Genomic DNA, 20,547 nt, shown 5'->3' on the forward strand with positions numbered 1-20,547 from the left:
AACCAAGAGAGAGAAGATGCTGAAGCACTACTTTTAATAATGCTCTGTATTTCTCTTCCACCTGAGGCTCAATAAATGATTTACAATGATTAACAAATTAAACCCCATAAGTCCCCTTTGAGTTAGGCAACCATTATTTCGCCAATTTACAGATGAGGAATCTGAGGTACATTTGCAAACTTAACACCATCAAATTAGGCCTGAATAAAGTCTGGGAATGGCTGGGTCACTACAAGGCGTAATCTCCCATCAGCTGTTGAGTATGGGCCATCCACCCTGATGGAATTGGCATCGTTAGCACTACAAAAAATAATTTTTACTCTGTTGACATTCACACCTTCTTGTCGACTGTTGGGAATGGGACACATCCACCCTGATTGAATCATTGACTTCCTCCCCCATCCCCCGCTTGGTAAGGTAACTCCCATCTTTTCTTGTGCTGTATATTTATGCCTGCCTACTGTAATTTTCACTCCATACATCTGAAGAAGTGGGTCATAGCATACAAAAGCTTATGCTCTAATAAATTTGTTAGTTTTTAAGGTGCCACAAGACTCCTAGAGATTAACATGTGACTTGCCCAAGGTCAGTGGCAGAGGTGGAGATAAGGATCCAGGAATCCTGCTTCCCAGTCTTGTGTTCTGATGTCTAGACCATATTGTCTTCTTAAAAACAACACGAAGATCTCCCTTCTTTCCAGAACTGAGCATGGACTTCCCATTTCATGCTGTCCTAGAAACAAGGGTCTGAACAAGAGAAAACCAATTTGGATCCCTCTTCCTGCTAGCATGTTCCCAATAGGCCGCCAACATCCTCTTCCCTTCAAACAAATAAAGTAACACTGGAGGTTTTATTTTGCAGGTTGGTTACTCAAGTTTAACAGCTGAGTTCACTGATATACAAGGGTGTCGGTGACCTGAAGGATATAAACCCACAAGCAGAGCTCTTAACTACTAGGAGTTCAGAGGAAACTTTCCCTGGGGCAGTTATGCCCCAACTGCCTATTGCAGGGTTATTGCCTAAGCAGCTGATAGTGGCCACTGATGAAGACAGGCTGCTGGACTAGATGGTCTGATCCCATCTGGCAATTCTTACATTCCTAGGAATCAGCTGAGTCAGTTGGGATTTGAACTCATTCAGGGCTGCTCTGGTTCCCAACTTCTGCTGTGACCGTTGGACCACTAGGTGTCTTGCTTGGGGTGGCCAAGGGGAAGGGGGGGCACGTCACGCTCTTTGGCGGCAATTCAGCGGCGGGTCCCTGAGTCCCTCTCGGAGGGAAAGACCTGCCGCCAAATTGCCACCGACCGCGATCGCGGCTTTTTTTTTATTTTCCCGCCGCTTGGGACGCAAAAACCCTGGAGCTGGTCCTGCTTCTGGAGCCTCAGCTGCTGTTAGAATGGGATCATCCGAACGCTTTCATCACATTGTGTTATTCTAACCACTGCATCTGTCAACGCTGCTCCTAAAAACATCTGCCTGAAACACAGATACATTGTAACTCTTTGGAGTGTATGGGCGTACAATCTACATATGCACCTCCAAAGTACGCATTCATTTGGCAGGTGGGCTGGCAAATGCCTGTGTGTGTTAATCAAGTAAATATGACCTGGATAACCACCTAAAACAACATTTTGAACTGGAACATGGTTAGTTAATTCCACCTGGAGATCTGTGTGTGCACACAGCAACATCTATCCCTCTCTGTTAATTTTAAGCCCACCATCTGAACCCATTTGCCTATCTCTTTCCTATGACACTTTCAATGCTGACACAGTAGATACGGGCCTGGGAGCTGCCTGTGGTATGGACTGGCCAGTTACCAGTGTGAATGCCAAGCAATCCCACTGTATCGGGAAATGCAGACATGCTTTCTGTTTGCAGGTCATAAATTACCCGACAAGTATTCAGCTGCTACTGTTTCCTTTCTTCTCAGGACGATTATCTACCTCTCCATTGTCTATGTGATTGGCCACGTGATAAAGTCTGTTGGTGCGATACCAACTGTGGGAAACCAGGTTGTTCATGTGTAAGTAAATCTTGGAACTGGTGTTTTGATACATTATTATGGTTATTCATTTATACAGTGCCCGAATAGGCATCTCTAATAGTGTCTTCCCTTTGTCAGGCCATCAGCCTTTGGGATTTGCACAAGATGCTTTTATTCATATACGTCCTGCAGTTTATGCAGCTTCATAATCGTAACCAAGCAGATAACTTGTACTAGAGATAATGGCCAGTCTCGAGACCTGCTAAGAAAAATTCAGGCAGAATAATGTGGGTGAAGTTTAGGGAAAGTGCAAACAACTTTGTGTATGTCTGTCAGTGGAGCATGAAATCATCAGTTCGAGCACATTTCCAGAACAGATTGGCAGGACCACAAGGAATCTATCTGTTCTTCAGTGCATCTCTCTTCTCTCCCTCCAGAGCTTCAATCAGTCTTCTCCCCAAACAGTTCCCCAACTCGCTTCTTAGCATGTCTGATAAACTGCTAGCTGGGCACAGCTCAGAAAATGTTCACAACCAGGCAAAACAACATCAGATTTACTAGATACCTTTCTAAGTTCCCTGGGCCCATCCAGCCACATGTATTTTCATGCTAGTTGGGAAGCATTTCGGGAGGCCACTGTGTGATTGTAGTTAGCAATGGATGGATCTCACTAGGTTAGGAGTTTGGGTGCAGAAAGCACCCAAAAGTGATGCTGATCCAAACTGGCAAATCTGGCCTGGAAATCTTACGAGAAAAGGTTCACCCTCTCTTTTGATCTCTGGTACTTCCTGCTTCCAGCTGGGCCAGAAACCGACTCTCTCATGCATCTCTGCTCTTCCACTTTCATACCTGGTTGATACTCAGAAATGCAAGAAAACAACAAAGTTAATTGAATTTATCCAACACTCCAAAAGCAATGGTTCGGTTTATGTTTTCATGGTTTGGAATGGGGATGGGGATAATTCTTTTGTTCCTATGACTAGCCCATCTCAGCTTGCTCTTCACTCACAGCCTATGTGCAGATTAATAAATGACACATCTGGTTTAAGATGTAGCTAGAGTGCTCTGCTTTATCCTCAAGGGGTTCTGTGGTGCTGAAGTTTTTCATCCTTGTTTGAAGGGTTCTGTCCATGCTTGGCCTGGCTTTGATTGCCCTTGGAACGGGCGGTATCAAACCCTGTGTGGCTGCCTTTGGTGGGGACCAGTTTGAAGAAGAACATGTAAGATTTTATTTTCTAAACTATGCAGTATCTGGTGTATTAATGTATGGGAGGTATATGATGTGATCAAACTACAATCAAATGAAAGCATACTCTGCCTTGGGAAAGAGAGATGATCGTACTTCACCGTTCCATCTTGAATCTCAAAGCACTTCACAAACATTAATTAATGGGCCCTCACAACAGCCTTGAGAGAGGTAAAGCTTCAGTCACCACTGAACTGCAGCTGCCTCAGAGCCAACTCAGTAACTCTGTCACTAACATGTAGCAGCACAAAATGAGGCAGTAAGTAAAGAAAAATATTATATTTGATTAAAACTGAGGCACAGGGGAGAATGTGGTAGACAGATTATTTCCTGAGTTGAAAGACATCAAAATTGTCACCTTTATATGTGTGATATTGCCTCTTTAATGACCACAAAGGATGAGCACCTCAGCTTTAAATCTTATCCAAAAGGCAGCATTTTCATTGGCTTTGTGATCCTTAGCAACACTGGTTCAGTACAGAGCCAGACAGGAGAGTGCTACCTACCACATCATCAGCACTGCTGACTGAAGATCCTAGGTGTTCATTGAAGTTTTCCATCCAACCAGTTGCTTCCTTGTTTATTAGAGCTGATTGGAAATGAGAATTTCTATCCTGTGGGTAATTCCAATATGTCGACATTTGTTTTGGAACCAAATCAGGGTAAAAAGCCAAAATATCTAAATTTTTAACAGAAGAGAAAGTTCTGAAAAATTTCAATTCGGAAATAGTACAATGTTTCAGTTTAGCTTAGCTATTGTAGTGCCTCATGAGCACTGTAGTCCAGGTGCTTCATGCCCCCATTCTCCCCTGTGGGCTGGGATCTCTAGCCAGACTGCACCTCCCATAATGCATCACAGTCAGGGAACTCTCATGATGCACCAACATGGCTCAGCCGGAGGGGAGACCGGTGCGTCATTGGATATGTAGTCCAGCCAGGGAGCCCAGCCTGTAGAAGAAAACGGGCGTGATGCATCCAAACTACAACTCCCATGAGGCATCAAAGCAGTTCGGGCAGGCTCAGATTAATGTCAAATTGACTTGAAATTAAATGCTTTTTGTGGCAATTTTACAGAATTGACATTTTCAAATTCCATTTTGATTTTCTGTTTTGAAACTACTTTGTTTCATTTTTTAAAAGTTTTCTTTTATATCATAGAATATAAAATTTAAAAAGTCAAAATAGGAACAAAACTTTTGATTTTGTTGGAATGAAATGTTTTGTTCCCCTCCCCCCGAATTCCATTTTGTGGGCAATTTAGATCCCCCACCCCCATTTTGGAATAGGAGACATTTTAAACTCATGAAATTCCCTGCAAAATAAAAGATCTGGTTCCCACCCAGCTGTACTGACTCCTGTGACCTTCAGCAAGTACTTAAGATCACTGACTTAGTTTCTCTATATGTAAAATGGTGGAGATAGTAATATTTCTATATACATAAAACTGCCTCTGCAGATCCCTATTTATCCGGGTGAGGACCTGCAGAGACCATATAACCAGAGTGCTCCTGCAACTCTGATAAGTAACCTTCCTTTAATTACCTCATGGGGACACTGAAAAGTTTCTTATCTAGAGACAAATTCAATTCTGCGGTATCTGTGGGCACAACTGCACTGATGTCAGTAGAGTGTCAGCTGCTTACAACAAGCCTGAATTTAATCCCTAATACTGAACACTTGTTTTCTTCAAAGAACTTTAGAAATATAATTGTCCTTGGACCTGCCATGTTTTGGGCAGTGCTTCCATGAACAATGATAGGGGCCACTGGCTCAGAGCTCCAGGCTAAACATGGCTGAACAAAATCATATTGCCAAGATTTTGTGTAAATGCAAAAGCTTCTGTGCATATTAAGTAAGGGCCAACGCTGCTTTCAAACAATGTGTTATGCTTTGTATAATACTGAAAACCATTTCTTTGTTTCTTTATTTTCCTGTTGCTACGGAGATCAGGATTATCACGAATGCTACCTTTTCAGAATTAGCTAATCCAAATCATGATATGAATGTATGTCTGCTGCAAAGATTAAGAAAGCAAGGAGGGATATATTTTTCTAATGAGTGTAATATAAAAATTGCTAGGTCATTTTTTATGTTCACACTTCTGGCATTCAGATCATTTTGTGAAGTCATTGAAATCTGTAAATGTGTGAAATGAGGTGACCAAAATTCTTTACAAATCACCATTCTCTTTAAAAAATAGCAAGGTGCTGGTAAAATAATCATGTTATTACAAAAACCAATCTGTTTGCAATATCATGTGCAAGAAGCACAATTCCTATCTGGTAGTTAGAGCAAGGAAGTGGGGGCCAGGACTCCTGGGTTCTACTCCTGTTTCAGATACAAATGTGTCTTTGGGCAAGATACTGAACCACTCTGTGCCTCAGTTTACCTATATGTTAAGTGTTTTCAAGGGTTTTGTGAGGGTTTAAGTTGCGGGTACTTGTAAGGCACTTCTACTTCTGTGCTATATAAATTAAAAGTATTAGTTAATCTTTTTCGCTAATCTAGTAGATATTATATATAGTTAAATTTACACATGGAAAGACCATAAGGTCATTTTGTTTATCCACTTGCCTGTGCTGGGTTATGTAGCCTACATATGTCCTAGAGCTTTGTTCAGTCTCATTTTAATGCCTCAAGGGAATGGTCTTCAGTTCTTTTGGGTGACTCTTGCATGATCAAAGAGATCTCACCATTGAGATATTTTCCTCCCTGCTTATTCAGTCTATTTGATTTCACCCATTTATATCTAAAGACACAATTCCACCCCCTTTCATTAACATCCAAGGATCTCAAAGTGCCTTACTAATTTCACAGCGGTTCTCTCTCAGAAAGCCCACGATAAGGTGAGTGTTATTTGTATTTGTTAAAATTGCTCTTGGCTCCTCTTTCAAAGCCCAAACGGTCATTGCCACCAATGCTCTGAATTTACCCATGGCACCAGTTTATTCAATGCAATATTTTGTGTTCAGAACCAGCAGAGCCCGAGTGAGCTTTCTTTGGCTGTTCCTTTCAAGCTACCCTTTGCCTACTGGGAAGTGAAAGAGGAGACCAGACTAAAACTTTCTCATCCAGAGGGCTCTATGGCTCAGCAGTTTTATGATGTCAAAGGTCATGGATTTGAATCCTGCTGAGCAAATGAAAAATGCAGTGGCATTCAAATACCAAGGGTTAGAGGTGTGGTCTGAGAACTTAGAACCGAAGTGAGCAGAGAAGTAATCTTCCACCCCACTTTATCCGGTTGTAAAAGTGTTGCCTGCTATTGGGGTGGATCAGTGCTAGGTCTCTCAGCCCCTTGTAACTGTAAATAATACCTCACAGGGGTAGGGTGACTAGAAAAGTGTAATATTTTAACTATCTAGACTAGCACTGAAGATTATTAGCTAACTGAAATAGATAGCTAGAGATAAAAATAGAGATATGGATTTAATAGACCCGGCACTGTTTACCATTAACCAAAGAAGTGAATGACGAGGACAATTATTATCTGAATAAAGGTTCATTGGTCCTTAATCCTAGATAAACTATTTACTAACAATATGCAGGCTAGATTGGCTGGCACTGACAAGGCCTAAACCTTCTGTAGGGGCCAAATCCAGGAGATCAGTGAACAGTCCAAGCAGTTGGGTTCTTCACTTTCTTCACTTCACTGCAGAGACCAGAGACCAAAGCACCTTCCCCGCACACTGCAGTAGCCTCCATGACTCCTCGGAGGGTAGAAGTGGTTGGTGAAGCCACATAGCAGCAGATCCCCTGGTACCACCCTGACTGTTCCCTGTGTCCCCCAAGCACCCACTTTGAATGAGTGTATAAGGAACTCCCTGTGTGAGCTCCCCCAGTCCTGTCCCACCCCCACCTCCTACAGCAGAACCACAGCAGTTTTCTGCTGCAGCTGGGGACCAAGGACAGGGGTGGGATGTTTGAGATGGAGAAGGGGTGAGGCAAAGCAAGGCTGCACTACAGCTCTTTCTCCATTGGCAGAGATCCCTGAGGGACCTTCTCCCAAGGGCTTGAATTAAAGCTGCCCTCCTTTAACTTTGTTACATTGAGGCCAGATAGTTGAGAATCAAGGGGCTGCAGCCATCTGTCTGTTGGGAACTCAGGCCCATATCTTTCACTAAATTTAGCTGCCTAACTCCCATGGCAGTTAAGTGCCTAAATACTTTTGAGGATTTTGGCCTCAGTACATAGTGGACGATCAAGCCCTGAGTGACTTGCACCAGGCCACACAGATAGTCCCTTCTTGAGCCAGCTAGATCTGCCAGTGCTGAATCAGAAGGCCATCCACCCTTTCACTAGTATAACCTAGCTCCCTATGTACATTCTTTGTTGTGCTTTGTAGATCACATTGCTGTGTCTGAGTGGGGGAAGGGGGGGAGGGAGGGAGAAGCCTCCTAGACACTACAGTTTAGGAGCATTTCTCATAAAGGAAAATGTTAGTGTCTTGCATTGACCAGTTAGTTCAAATTGTGCCTTTCGGGATGTCCTGGCCCTTAACTGACTTTTCCAAAGTGTCTAAGGGACATAGACCCCATTAAGAGCCAAATGACATAGACACTTGGGAAAATGTCCCCCTCTGTGCACATCTTCGCCCTCTGTTTTGTATTGAAGAGAGCTGGTCGCACACACACTGAACAACTTCATTTGTGAAGACCTTGGAGAAAACTGTCAACTTTCCCAGCATAATTCCACCAGGTCCAGTGCCCAGAGATCTTTCCAGTTACACAGTGAACAATCCAGAGGGTTCCAGTACCACTTTTTGATTAGCATCTAGATGAGCTTTTGATCCATGCTCTGAGTCAACCTGAAGCATCTACAGAACCCTGAGGTATGGAGGGATCTGACCCTCTGAGGTGAGGTGTTCATCATCTCAGAAGAAGGCACTCAGCATCTTAATGGGGCCCAACCTGTGATTCATGGTTTGACTTTTATAGAGGCAGAAATACATACCTTTTAAGTGTGAGTATAGCTCTGCCTGGGGAGGGGAATGAGAGATAGAGGAAATCCTATTTGTCTCCCGTGTGTCTGGTGTGGGACGGGGAGAGGGGTTACACACACGCACACAGGGCAAATGTGACTTCTGTTGGCTGACCCCCACCACTATACCCCCGGTGCATCCCTTTGAACATATGGCAAAAGCTAGCATGGCCAGCAAGTGTGAGGAGGGACCACTCTTGGCAGCAGGCTCCCCCTACTAAGCGGATCAAAATTATCATGGAAATACTTGATCCTTACCATTGCTAAAGCATGAATCACACAGAGGGTGTGTTGCCCTAAGTGACTGGAAAGCAGAATGATTTGATAGAATTCTTTTTACTGTGTTTATTAATAACCAAATATTACAGTGTTGACTCTCACCAGGGGACCTATCCTCAGGCCCTTTCTTCCTCACAGCAGTTTCACTGGGCCTGCGTAATTGCCCCCACCAGATTTAATGGATCCTATTTGTTTGGGGCTGGTTAAATCATCACAACACTCAGTTTTGTCATTCTTAGCTTCTCCTCCCAGACTCTCCCGCAGATCAGTCTCTCTCACACACTCTCATTTGTGCTGTCATTACAAGCTCCTCAAAATGCATAGGTTTCTGTTTCTATTTAGGAAAAAAAAAAAGCCAGGACGTGGGAACAAATGACAAGCTGTCAAGCGCTGCCAAATTGGATTGAATTAGGTGACAGCGAATCTGAATCAAGCTACTTGTTCCGAATAAGTAAACACGTTCCCCCTCCAACTTCCTGACAGCTCCAGAGCAGCAGCTTTTCCTCCAAAATGCCAAGAGACCCGAAGTGCTTTTCAGTAACTTGAACTGATTTGTGGGAGCCTATGCTATCCCCTGAAAGCAAGCTGGTTTGCCTTCCTTTCGCTTGCATTTTATGCACCATGGGTCAATATTAACCCAGCCCTCCTAAGAAGAGCATTGATAGTGATCCGTTTGCAAATCCAATGCTGTGCTTTGTCCATGATATTGATGTTGCCTTGTCTCGTTTTAGGCCCAAGAAAGGAGCAAATTCTTTTCAGTCTTCTATCTAGCTATTAATGCGGGAAGTTTGATCTCTACATTTGTTACTCCTGTATTGAGAGGTCAGTGTTGATTGAGAATGAACCACTAAATTAGCTGCACTGTGACTGTTCTGCTATGGATGGTTAGGTTCTTATAATGATTGAATGTCAGAGATTACATTATCTTCTGAATGACCAGTGTGTTGTATTTATGCCTTGTTAATCCTGCTGAAGCTGCATAACTGATTTATTTAAACCAGCAGAAGAGTCAGACATACCATGCTACAGGCTGTGTTTATTTTCTTTAAAGCCAGCCTGAGTCAGAGAATCAAAAATTTAGAGATGGAGAAGACCCATCAGGCCATCTCCCTGCTAATGTGGGATTGGCATATTCTGCAGCCCATAGGTAAAATATTGATAATGATTGATCTGACCCTACTCCCAGCCTTTAATTCTGGGTTACTTTAGCAGTGCTGCCTAGGGCTCCAATTCTGACCCCTGCTCTCATACAGAACCCCACTCACTTCAGTGGGACTCCAGACAGGAATAAGGGTCAACCTGCATGGATCAGGTTGCAGATCATGGCCTAGAGTGGCTTGTTTTGAGGACCCGCACATGGCCTATGCCCCACTTAAGGCCTATTTTTGCATTCCACCCACTGTGCAGAACCCATTTTTGTTCTGAGTCTTGCAGCACTTACTTCATTGTATTTCAGTGCCCGAACACCTCAGTGATTGGCACTCTATAAATAGGGACCTACCAAATTCACAGCCATGAAAAACACATCACGGACTGTGAAATCTGGTCTTTTGTGTGCTTTTACCCTATACTGTACAGATTTCACAGGGGAGACCAGCGTTTCTCAAATGGGGGGTCCTGACCTAAAAGGGGGGGGGGGTCACGAGGTTATTTTACGGGGGTATTTACGGTATTGCCACCCTTACTTCTGCACTGCTTTCAGAACTGGGCATCTAGACAGCGGTGGCTGTTGGCCGGGTGCCCAGCTCTGAAGGCAGCACCCCGCTGCAGTGCAGATGTAAGGGTGGCAATACCATACCATGCCACCCTTTACTTCTGCAGTGCTGCCTTCAGAGCTGGGCAGCTGGAGAGTGGCGGCTGCTGACTGAGGGCCCAGCACTGCAGGCAGCAGCACAGAAGTAAGGGGGGCAATACCGTACCAGGCCATTCTTACTTCTGCACTGCCTTCAGAGTGGTTCTGCCTTCAGAGCTGAGCTCCCGGCCAGCAGCCGCCGCTCTCCAGCTGCCCAGCTCTAAAGGCAGCGCTGCCGCCAGCAGCAGTGCAGAAGTAAGGGTAGCAGTACCGCAACCCCCACTACAACAATCCTGTGACACCCACACCCACACACACACACACAATGCCTTTTGGGTCAGGACTCCTACAATTACACCATGAAATTTCAGATTTTAAATAGCTGAAATCATGGAATTTACTATTTGTAAAATCCTATGACCGTGAAATTGACCAAAATGGGACCGTGAATTTGGTAGGGCCGTATCTATAAATATCCAAACATACAGAGAAGAGGGCAGTGTCCCATAAACTGAGGTACCTGGCACATTCAATAGCATTTTTTTCTGACATCTTCCAGAAGGTTTTCTTCGGAGTGATTATTTTAATATCCTGCTTGTTTCCTGGAGCTAGAGGTGTGTGTGTCCACTATATTTGTGCCAAAGCACACAGCAAAAGACAAACTACAACTCTCTCTCTCTCACCCATGTCAACAATTCGGTGCTAAAAGGCTGTTGCTAAATTTGTTCTGTGGGTGGATGAAAATCCAGTTCTCTTAAAACTTTTACTCTATGTCAGTGCAGTGGAGCATCAAACCAAACTGGAGGGTGAGAGTGGAAAGGGAGGTGTAGGTTTTAAAAATTATTTTCTGCGATTCCTGGAGAGGAGAGAGAAGCAATTCCTTTGAAACTTGGCAGCTTCATGTGGCGCATGTGGATTTAGATGGCAAAATCCAACCGTTTCTGCCCATGCTGTATGTCACAAGTTCAATGTACATGTTAGAGTGTCATTGTTTGGTTTATTGGATTTCAGCTCATTCTTTGGAAAGTGGCCAGATAAATGATAGACACACACGACTCTGAAACTGAAATAATATATGAATAATACACTGTAATGACCGGAGATTTTGCTGGATGGTTTCCTGTTTTGCTGGATGGTTTCCTGTTTTGCTTTAGCTATGTGGGTTTTTAAACCACATTTATTTACTACTATCGAGTGTATGAATAGCAGTAGTTTCTAACCACTGGTGTGCAGACCATACTACTGGATCTCGTTTGGGATTGGCTCTGCAGGCACCCACAGGAATGGAGCTGTGCTGGGTCACGGTACAACCCTGTGCTATGTTCCCACACTCTACTGTAGCTTGAACTGCTCCAATCCCCATTCTCACAATGCTACTTTCATTATGAGTTATCACAGGACTGGGGTTTGGAGCGGCTATTTCCCTTGGGGCCAGGGGGGACACAAGTCAATAGGATATAGAGGGAGTTGGTTCATACCGCTGAAATCTTAGGGTCTGATTCTGTGATCTCACTTACCCTGGTGTACCAATGGCTTCACCCCTTGCTACTCCTGATTACAGTGATAGAAGTGAGATAAGATGTCCCCAAATGGTGGAGAACCACTGTACTGATTACCCAGGCCTATTAAAATAAATTTAAAATGATCAGTTTATTTTATGTAGGGCTTTTTTTACCCACTCAGGGGGCCCTCCCCTGCTTCCACGTACCACTGCTACTCACTGCTTTAAGTGGTAGCACCCTCTGCCCCATGCAGCATCTGTTACTGCTCATCACAGTACCGAGGTTAGGACTGGCCCCTTTCACCGTTGCTGTAGTTGGAAGAGGCTGCTGTGCCAGCCCTGCTTCCAAACTGCCACCATCAGTGGAGCCCCAGGGCACTTGCTTTAAGTGGGTTGGGTGCACAAGCGGAGAGCTGAGAGAGGCGACTGCTTCGGCAGAGGTCGCCGTGGAGGCGTCAGGGTGGGGAGCATGGGTTGAATCTAAACATGGTGAAATGAGATGCTTTTATGATGTTCTCTTTTAGGGGATGTGAAATGCTTCGGAGGAGATTGCTATGCCTTGGCTTTCGGTGTCCCAGCAGCACTCATGGTTATAGCCCTGGGTAAGTGGAAACAATCACAATGTTTAGAATGCTCCAGTCAGGAGGCTTTGAGTATTGCTGTCCACTCTCACCGCCCAGTACACCTCTCGTCCCCCGCTGCACAGAGAACAAAAGAAGTGTCGAACCCCCTCCCCCCCGAATCCCACTGGCAGGACAATCCACATCTCATTCTGTTCCTCTGATCCCCCTATGCAAGGGGTTGCCTTGCCACCTGTTGCCACTTTCACAGGATGGGCCTGGCTATGTCCTATAAGATGGCAGTTCAGGTTAGCGGCTGTCACATCATGGCCTTTCTGCAGCATGTGCCATGTTGTGACACTTATCTGCTGATGCTGTTAGGTGTGTCTCACAATATGATGGCCTCACACGATTCTGCTTCGAGAGGCTGCAAAGCAAATGTCCCAGTGCAGTGGTTTGCAACTTTGTCCTTGAGCAAATTTGGCTTCTGGGGCCTCCACAATTTGCAGTCCTAGGTCTCTCAGTTCAGGGCAATTGCACCTGGATTTCCCCCTCGTGGTCCACCAAGGCTGCTGATTCCTCAGCTGTCACCAGTCTCTCCCTCCTAGCTGGGGTTTTTCCAGGTTGCACAGTTCCCTGCCTACACTGAGATATCTCCAGCAAGCCAGACTGCCTAAACAGGCTGGTGTCTATACTTTTCTTTCTTTCTGAAATCTATGAACAGTGGAATTGCCAGCTGTTATAAGTTAGCACTTAGCTTTTTCTAAGCAAGCACATTTATTCTTGAGGTGAAAGCATTTCAGCGAAAACATAGATATAAAAAGATTTTCTAGATGCATGCTAAAAGCTTACCAGAGGTCACCATCAGTCTTATGGGGTCTCTGTAGGCCAAAGTTCTTCCAACCCTTCCCAAGAAGGATTGGGGCCCTCCTTGGACAGAAGGTCTTGTCTGTCTGCTGGATCCGAAAGAAAGCTCTGAGTTAGTTTAAACTCAGGCTGTTTATCTAAAGGTGCTTTCTTTGTCTGTTGGTCTCTGGAGAATCCAATCTGAACCAGTATATGCGAGCCTCTCCAGGTGGTGGGACATCTTTGGGGATGTGCCAACCTCCCACCACACACACCGTTCTTAGTTCCTGGAGGGGCTGTGGTCACCCTCCCACGGGGAATTACATACAATCTCTGGCCCACAACGATACATACACGTAGTACAGTTAGATAGTCCAAACATATTTCAGGAAATTACCATATCTGTCACAATAGGCTCCCCAATGTGTGGGATGGTAGCTTATCATAGTGCTTCTACCTCAAACTCACACAGTTTGCAGCTCAGGGCCATCTCAACTTTGTATCCAATGTTTGCTTCATGACCTACTCACTATCCAGAGATTCCCACGGGGGATTAACTGAGACTAGAGCAACTGCCTTGCTTTGGTTGGCTGTACTTGCCCGCGCAATTACTGTTATAGCCTATTATGTTACAGTAATAATACTGTACATTCCTATTCCTCAGTCTCAGGCACTATCTGTAATTACACAGTTTCCCAAATCTAACACTTTAGCCCCATCATCCTATTGCCAACATAGTCCTCTTATAGGCCTTGTAAAATAGCAAATGCTGGCTGCGTTTCAGTTGCCATTCCTCAGTGACCAATAGAAACACCAACTTGTTTGTTTCTCTATTAAAATTGTTAACTACTGTTGAGAACAAGCCCCATTCATTCCCCTTATTATGCCGCACTCAAGAGTTTTCGTCACGGCATTGTGTGAGTTCTCTTTCAGATTGTTAGTTTAATTAACAGTCCAAGAGATCATGCAGTTTTCAAAAAATATTGGCTTAGCTGTAACATCAGTGACCTGGAAATTCACTCTTCCAGAGATAATGAACATGGCATCTTTCTGGAGAGCCTCCAGCAAAGAGGACAGAATAGGGCACTAGAAAAAGATAATGAGCCAACGATTAATGTTACAGCAATTGATTTCAAAAAGTGCATGGTCACTGGCTCTGAGAAGCGTCCCATTTTCCCACAGGGTTTGTTCCTATCAGTTTAAGAGACTACCGGATTTTTCCTACACAAGTATATGACAAGTATTTCTAACAGGGTATCGATAGCTGGGGAAAACTGACTTGCAAATATTGCATAATTTCACTGCACAAATTGACTATAAATCTATTTTCTGCTGTGGTTCTCCTGCAGCATTCATAGCATACTGAATAAACGTCAAAATAAATGGGGTCCAGATGTAACATGTTAGGAAACTGAATATAAACTCATTACAATGGAAAGCTGGAAATCATAGAACCATGGGGTAAGAAGGGACCACAACGGTCATCTAGTTTAACCCCCTGCCACACTGCACTACATGTGTCTAGTGGCTAGAGCAGGGGATTAGAAATGAAGACTCCCTGGGTTTGGTTTCACAATCTGTGACTCTGCACAAGTCTTTTAGGCTTTTAGCCATTTCTGTGCTTCATTTTACACATCTGTAAAAGGGAGAACATCTCACCATTAAAATTGTCAGCATTTTGCCAATGTAGGTAATTAAGGTAACCCTGGTATTTGAGATACTTCATCCTGAATATCCCCATCTCAGGCAAACACTTTAGGAAGCCTGATCTGCTGTGCATATATCTTGTGCTTGGGGAGAATGATTTGGCAGGGAAAGATCTTTCAAATTGTCCATCCCATCATACTCAGAGCTGATCTCTGTGAACTCCAGTGAGCATCATGGAACAATTTTACCAGGGGTTGTGGTGGATTCTGCATCACTGACGATTTTTAAATCCAGATTGGATGTTTTAAATCCAGATTGGATGTTTTTTTTAAAAGATCTGCTCTAAGAATTATATTGGGGACATTCAATGGCCTGTGTTATATAGGAGGTAAGACTAGATGATCACAATGTTCTCTTCCAGCCTTGGAATCTATAAAAAAACAACTTGGATTGACTGCTAATGCTAGAAATAGACTTGAGATGCAAAATTTGGATGCAGTCTTGCATCTGGATTCCACTCGCCAAAGTTCTAGGTGTTCATAAATGGTAGGGTTTTTTTGGCCCAGCCTGTTTTGCAGATAAGGGCCAAATGCAACATTTAGATCGGGATCGAGTTTCAGATTGCAACCCCCGGTTTAGGGTAGAGTGACCACTCTTGCATTCTCAGAATACCGGACATTCCGGTACTTCCAGGAGTGGCATGGGCTGTGTATGCACCATGTGGATGCCATTTTGTAGCGCTGGCTGCTCCACCCCTGCCAGGGTGACCTCTCACACAGATGCTGGTAGCGGCGGAGCAGCGTCCTTCTCAAAATGGTGTCCCCCATTTGATACTGGACAAAACTATGTCCAGTTTTAGCTCAGTACTGGACGGGCAACAAACCAACCATAGAGAGGACTGTCCAGTTTAAAACTGGATGAATGGCCTGCCTAGTTCATGGCTGTTTATAATTTTGCCTCAGACCATGGAAAGTGGGGTTTCTTTTCAAAGGCTCGCATAGGAGTTAGGTGCCCCATTGATCTCCAAGGGGGATTGGGTGCCAAACTGCCCTGTGACCCCTTGAAAATCTCCCTATATACAGTGTGTGCCACTGAATACATGTAAATGACACATTATACTTACAGTTGGGGGGTAGGGGGGATGGATGGTGCATGGATGCTTATGTGTTTGTTTTATGCTACATACACCCTGGGCCCAATCCTGCTGCAAGTGCAACTCCTGTTGAAGTCACTGGGAGTTCTCTGCTCAGGAGGAGGCCCACAGCCATATGGCACCAGGAAGAATTCCAGATTTGGATTCTAATGTTTTACAGTTGTGTTTATTGCTGGAAGTGGAATGTACAAAAAAACTCCGCCGCGAGGGAACATCTTACTCGAAGTTTGCCAGTGCATTGCGGTGAGCTTGTTTCCATCCCATCATTTTCATGCACAATTCACAGGTTGTAGCATTGTAAAAGCACATTTTCATTGGGGTAAGTTTTGTATCTTTTTTTATATAATAATGTAATCTGGAGATATCGGGGAGCCAGGAACACCTGGGTTCTGCTCTTGGTGGTGCCACTGATGAGATGTGAGGAAGGGAAACTCATTTGGGGACAGATCTTGACACCCTTCCTCATGCTGAATGGTGCCTTACTCCACAAGGCGTTCTCCTGAGGTCCGCGGGGTGACTTGCAGAGTGAGGATGGTAGAATCTGACCCTTACGCTCTCTGAGAGGAAACTCTGAAAAGTCACAGAGTGGCTGAATCACAGGTTAATTTTTCTTTTTTGCTGTCCTGTAACTTTTCCAAAGTTGATGAGTTCAGCAGAGAGCAGTAGTACACGTGCCCACTAACCAAGCTCAGCTTGGTATTGTTATGGTGGGCGTCACCAGTGCACTGTAACGCATAGGTTCACTAGTCCTTTTTCCTGGCATGCAAGCTGTGTACAGTCTTTGAAGAAATACTGGATTGTTGTTAGTTTTGCCATATAGTTTCTATTTGGGGGAGTTGTTACAAACAGCCAGCATTTTCCGTCTGCCTTAATCTCTCTAACTGGAGTCAGTCCTTGAGCCAGAGTTGATTCCTGGGAACAGGCCATTGGTTTCTCAAGGACTGGTGTAGACAGTGCAAATAAACAAATCACACATAGAAAATACCCACTTGTCCTCCGATGGGAAACCAAGCTGCAAGGCCCTGAAATCAGAGAAAGGGACAACAGTATTAATCTACAAACCGGCCTGCAGGAAAACAGAGGAATGAAAATTCTGGCTATGTCTTCACTAGCACTTTTGTTGGTCAGGGGTGTGAAAAAAACCACACCCCCGCCCGACATAAGTTACACCAATAGAAGCACCGTTGTGGACCGTGCTATGTCGGCGGGAGACACTCTTGCGCCGCTCATTGGGGGGTGGTTTAATTTTTCGGACCAGAGAGCTCTCTCCCATCGACATAGAGCGGCTACGCAGGGGACCTGACAGCGGCACCGCTGTAGCACTACAGCGGTGCCACTGTAAGGTCTATAGTGTAGACATAGCCTCTGGCTGTGAAGTTGCTGTAAATAATGAGGCATTTATTCCTTCCTGCCAGTGGTCAATTTAAACTGTGCTTTTTAGAAAAGAAAAATAAATGAAGTGATGTTAATGAATTTCAAATAAGATTTTTCCTGTGACTGGTTTTAAAACGAGTAGGAAATGATCTTGGTGCTGGTGTCACCTTTGCCTTTGAGAGAGAAGAATAGGATGTAGCTGATCCTCTTAATCAGACCAGCATCAAAAGAGGAGTCCCTGAGAGAATCACTCACAAAGAGCCTATCCTGCAACCCCGCAATTCCCGCTGACTTCAGTTGTGAGCATCCCTCAGGAGATGCCAGTGACTCCCAGGACCGGTCCCAAAGTAAAGGGATTGGGGGGGGGGGGAATACAGTGATAGTTAAAAAGAGGAAGGGATTCAGAGGGTTGTTTAGTGGGAGAGCCAATGGATGGGAGCAGGACATGAAGAGGGATAATACCCAAATGTGTAATATTGAGGAGAAGGGCAGATCTGGGGCTGGAGTGAGCATTTGAGGGGAGGGGGTATAGGAAGATGCAGGTAGATATTTTGAGGTCAGAAAAATATTGAGTGACTTCATGTGTTATGTTTCCACATGCAAAGGACAACCATATCAGTTTGATTTAGAAAAACTGCAAAGCTAGAAAAATCTCCATGGGGGGAGAGAGAGAGCACAGTGTGTGTGTCTCCTGTGTAACATGAAGCATCGACTTTGCCTGGCAAAAAGGCAGCAGACTCCTAGGAACATAGAGGCACAGAACAGAGAAAACAAGATTGCATAGTTTCTGTGGCTGCATAGACCATACCTTGGAGGTTTGAGAATGATGGGGAGGGCGGAGTTTTGATCTGGAAATTCTACATGGACAGGGGGGGGATGAAAGATGGGATGAGGGAGACGGTCTAACTGGTTGACATACACATAAGTTACCCCTGTTATTCATTTGTTCTTCCCTCTAGTTTGCTATTACAAACCGGCTGAAAAATCACTCCAAACAGATTCCAAAGAGGGAGCACTGGCTAGATTGGGCATCAGAAAAATACTCAGTAAGTGATGACTTACATGACTGAGTGTCTGGTTCTTTGATCTGGCATGGGCTGGGTGGTGTCTTGGGTTCTTGGGCTGTAATAGGGTAGCCTTAAAGGGACACCTTGAATCAAGCTGTGTGTCTGAGCCTTTGAGCAATCGCCAATACAGATGAATTTTTCCGTACACTGAAATTAACACTGAAATTTCCCCTTACACTGAAATTAATTAACATTAGTGAACTTCAAGATGTAAAACAAATGCAGCACTAAAAAAGCCATGCTGCACTGAGCACTACACAGCATCTCCAGGACATGAGTATCTCATAGGGCCTATGTATATAAATACTGTATATATTTGGTTGTCTCTCCCCGCAGCCTCTCTTTATTACTTGCCTTCCTAAATTGTAAATTCCTTAGGACCTGGACCATGTCTACCTCTGTGTATGTACAATGGGATTGGACATTCTGGGGGGCTGTCTGTAATGCAAATAGCGCAAGTAGCATGTATAAGTATGATAAATATTTGACACACCATTCCTTGGAGTTAATTAGGGACCTTCACACATGGGGACGGAAATTGTTGTTAGCTGTTCCACCCCCATTTTACCTTTCTGCTTTTTTCTCTTAATAGAAGCAACTGATCAATGAGATTAAAATGGTGACACGAGTTCTCTTCCTGTTTATCCCACTGCCAATGTTCTGGGCTCTCTTTGATCAACAGGTAAAGTATAACAAATCACAGACATGGTTATTGTGCCAGGTTCTGATCTTGGTCATGCCAATGTAAATCTGGGGTAACTCCATAGAAATCACAGTGCACTGAGGGCATCAGAGGTCTCATCTCCCCACTAGATATCCGCTTGCCTTGATGAGGCAGCACCTGCCATTCATGGTCATCTAGCTTTCAATCTCCTGCTTGGTTTCTAGGATGGGGTGGGTGCCAGAGGTGGTTGGAAAGGTGCCATGCCTATAAACAGAAGAAAATGAGGGCTGAGAGAGAAGGGAAGCAGAGGTGGGAGAAACAAGCAGAAGAGATACTGGGAGAATGACTGAAGGAAGAGGAAGAGAAGTCAGGCCCCTCCAGCACTCACTTCTCCTCTGTTCCCTTATTCTCCCATCCCTCAGAGCACACCTGGGTTCTTACAATGGTCTGTTTTGTCCTTAGGGATCTAGATGGACTCTGCAAGCTACTAAAATGAATGCAGACTTTGTAAGTACTTAAGATTACTAGGGATTATAAAACTAGTAGTAACCCTGGCTTTTTGAAATTAATTGTTCACAATAGTTAAACCTGCTGCTTTACAACCTCGTAAGAGTTGCACTTTTATGGATTAGAAAAAATGTTGAAGATGTACGTACCAGAATTCATAATGATCATGAAACATTATGGAAAGAAGTGAGGACTAGTAAACTAAGCCCAGCCCTGCGAGCTAGGACTACTTGAGTTCTACTTCTGTGACCTTGAGCAAGTCACTTAACTTCTCTCCCTCAGGTGTAAAATGTGGGGATGTTCTGAGGATCTATTAGTTAATAAATGTAATAGATGTAAATTGCCAATGGAACAGCATGCAGTCAAGTATAAATGTGTGTGAACTGGCTGGGGAAGGATTTTTTCATACAGGGCCCCATTTACAGAAGTGTATGCAGTGTTTAATTTGTAATGAAAGAGGTGCCGGGGATCAAGCAATTAGGTGCCAGAGTTCAAACAGTTTTTTTACTTTCACACCTGATACAGAAAGCCCAGAGGGGCTGGGGCTATGAACTGCTAAACCAAGAGGTGCCGGAACTCAGCCCCAGCAAGTCCTGGCACAAATTACGCACTGCATGTGTGTCTTAATAGGCCATCCAGATCTTACATGTGGACACTCAGATCAGTACTTAGGCATGTAAATGGCCATCTTCTTTGTGTAAATTCGGATTTAATCTCCAAAGTGTGAGTCCTGTTATATCACTCACATTTGAAGATTGGGCCCATGGCATTTGTCACTTGTTAGGGTAATCAATCCAAGCAAGGCATGAAAAGATTAGGAGTACTTGTGGCACCTTAGAGACTAACAGATTTATTAGAGCATAAGCTTTCGTGGACTACAGCCCACTTCTTCGGTATGCATCCGAAGAAGTGGGCTGTAGTCCACGAAAGCTTATGCTCTAATAAAT

The 20,547-nt window shown here is 44.3% G+C and overlaps 1 protein-coding gene across 2 annotated transcripts in view; it reads left to right on the top strand.

Annotated features, from left to right (window-relative positions):
• Positions 1-20,547, top strand: part of SLC15A2 (solute carrier family 15 member 2) — a gene marked incomplete in the record, with an annotated part of 62,051 nt that overhangs the window by 13,637 nt on the left and 27,867 nt on the right. For both annotated transcript variants that reach the window (XM_034786408.1, XM_034786407.1), the window contains 8 exon segments: positions 1,934-2,026; positions 3,108-3,207; positions 9,221-9,311; positions 12,307-12,384; positions 16,149-16,231; positions 18,322-18,408; positions 19,022-19,111; positions 19,556-19,600. In XM_034786408.1, the coding sequence (XP_034642299.1) occupies positions 1,934-2,026; positions 3,108-3,207; positions 9,221-9,311; positions 12,307-12,384; positions 16,149-16,231; positions 18,322-18,408; positions 19,022-19,111; positions 19,556-19,600 (667 nt within the window).

This window comes from Trachemys scripta, chromosome 11, assembly GCF_013100865.1.
Source record: "Trachemys scripta elegans isolate TJP31775 chromosome 11, CAS_Tse_1.0, whole genome shotgun sequence".
Taxonomy (NCBI): domain Eukaryota; kingdom Metazoa; phylum Chordata; order Testudines; family Emydidae; genus Trachemys; species Trachemys scripta.